This window comes from Myotis brandtii, unplaced genomic scaffold (assembly GCF_000412655.1).
Source record: "Myotis brandtii unplaced genomic scaffold, ASM41265v1 scaffold422, whole genome shotgun sequence".
NCBI lineage: Eukaryota > Metazoa > Chordata > Mammalia > Chiroptera > Vespertilionidae > Myotis > Myotis brandtii.
The window spans coordinates 1,946,108-1,946,564 of NW_005366171.1; the positions used below are offsets into that span (position 1 = coordinate 1,946,108).

The window sequence follows — 457 nt, forward strand, 5'->3', positions numbered from 1 at the left end:
CTCATCGATGTTTCTAACTCTCTATCTCTCTCCCTTCCTCTCTGTAAAAAATCAATAAAATATATTTTAAAAAAGAAAAAAAAAAGAAACTTGACCCGACTGAAAAGAAGTAAGAAATAGTGGACCTTGAAAATGACTTCTGGTTTCTCATTGTGCAGAATATAGTCAAACGCTGCTGCAGTTAAATATTTTACCGTTTGCTCTCCCTGCATGTTCTACAATAATAATCTGCTTCATGTTGATATTTACTGCTGTGTTGCTGACAATTACCTGAAAGAGAAGTTGGGGTGCTTCACTGAGCTGGAAAAAGTTTAGCTACATCAGAAAACAGGTCTAATTAAGCAAGTTTATTCTATATCTATAAAAGGCTAAGTTGACTCGCACATGTGCAATACATATAAAGCTCTCGCTGGTGCCAATCACATGTGTGTGTTTCGATCTGTCATTGTCAATCATG

At 35.9% G+C, this 457-nt stretch overlaps 1 protein-coding gene across 2 annotated transcripts in view; it reads right to left on the minus strand.

The window, feature by feature from the left end:
• TMEM41B (transmembrane protein 41B) overlaps positions 1-457 on the minus strand; it is a 32,196-nt gene that overhangs the window by 18,639 nt on the left and 13,100 nt on the right. The window contains exon 1 of one of the 2 annotated variants that reach the window (XM_014545853.1): positions 195-265. The exons of the other annotated variant lie outside the window; for it this stretch is intronic. Within the exon in view, the coding sequence (XP_014401339.1) occupies positions 195-237 (43 nt within the window). The 5' untranslated portion in view covers positions 238-265. Of the gene's footprint in view, positions 1-194; positions 266-457 lie in introns of those variants that run through there. 2 annotated transcript variants of the gene reach the window in all.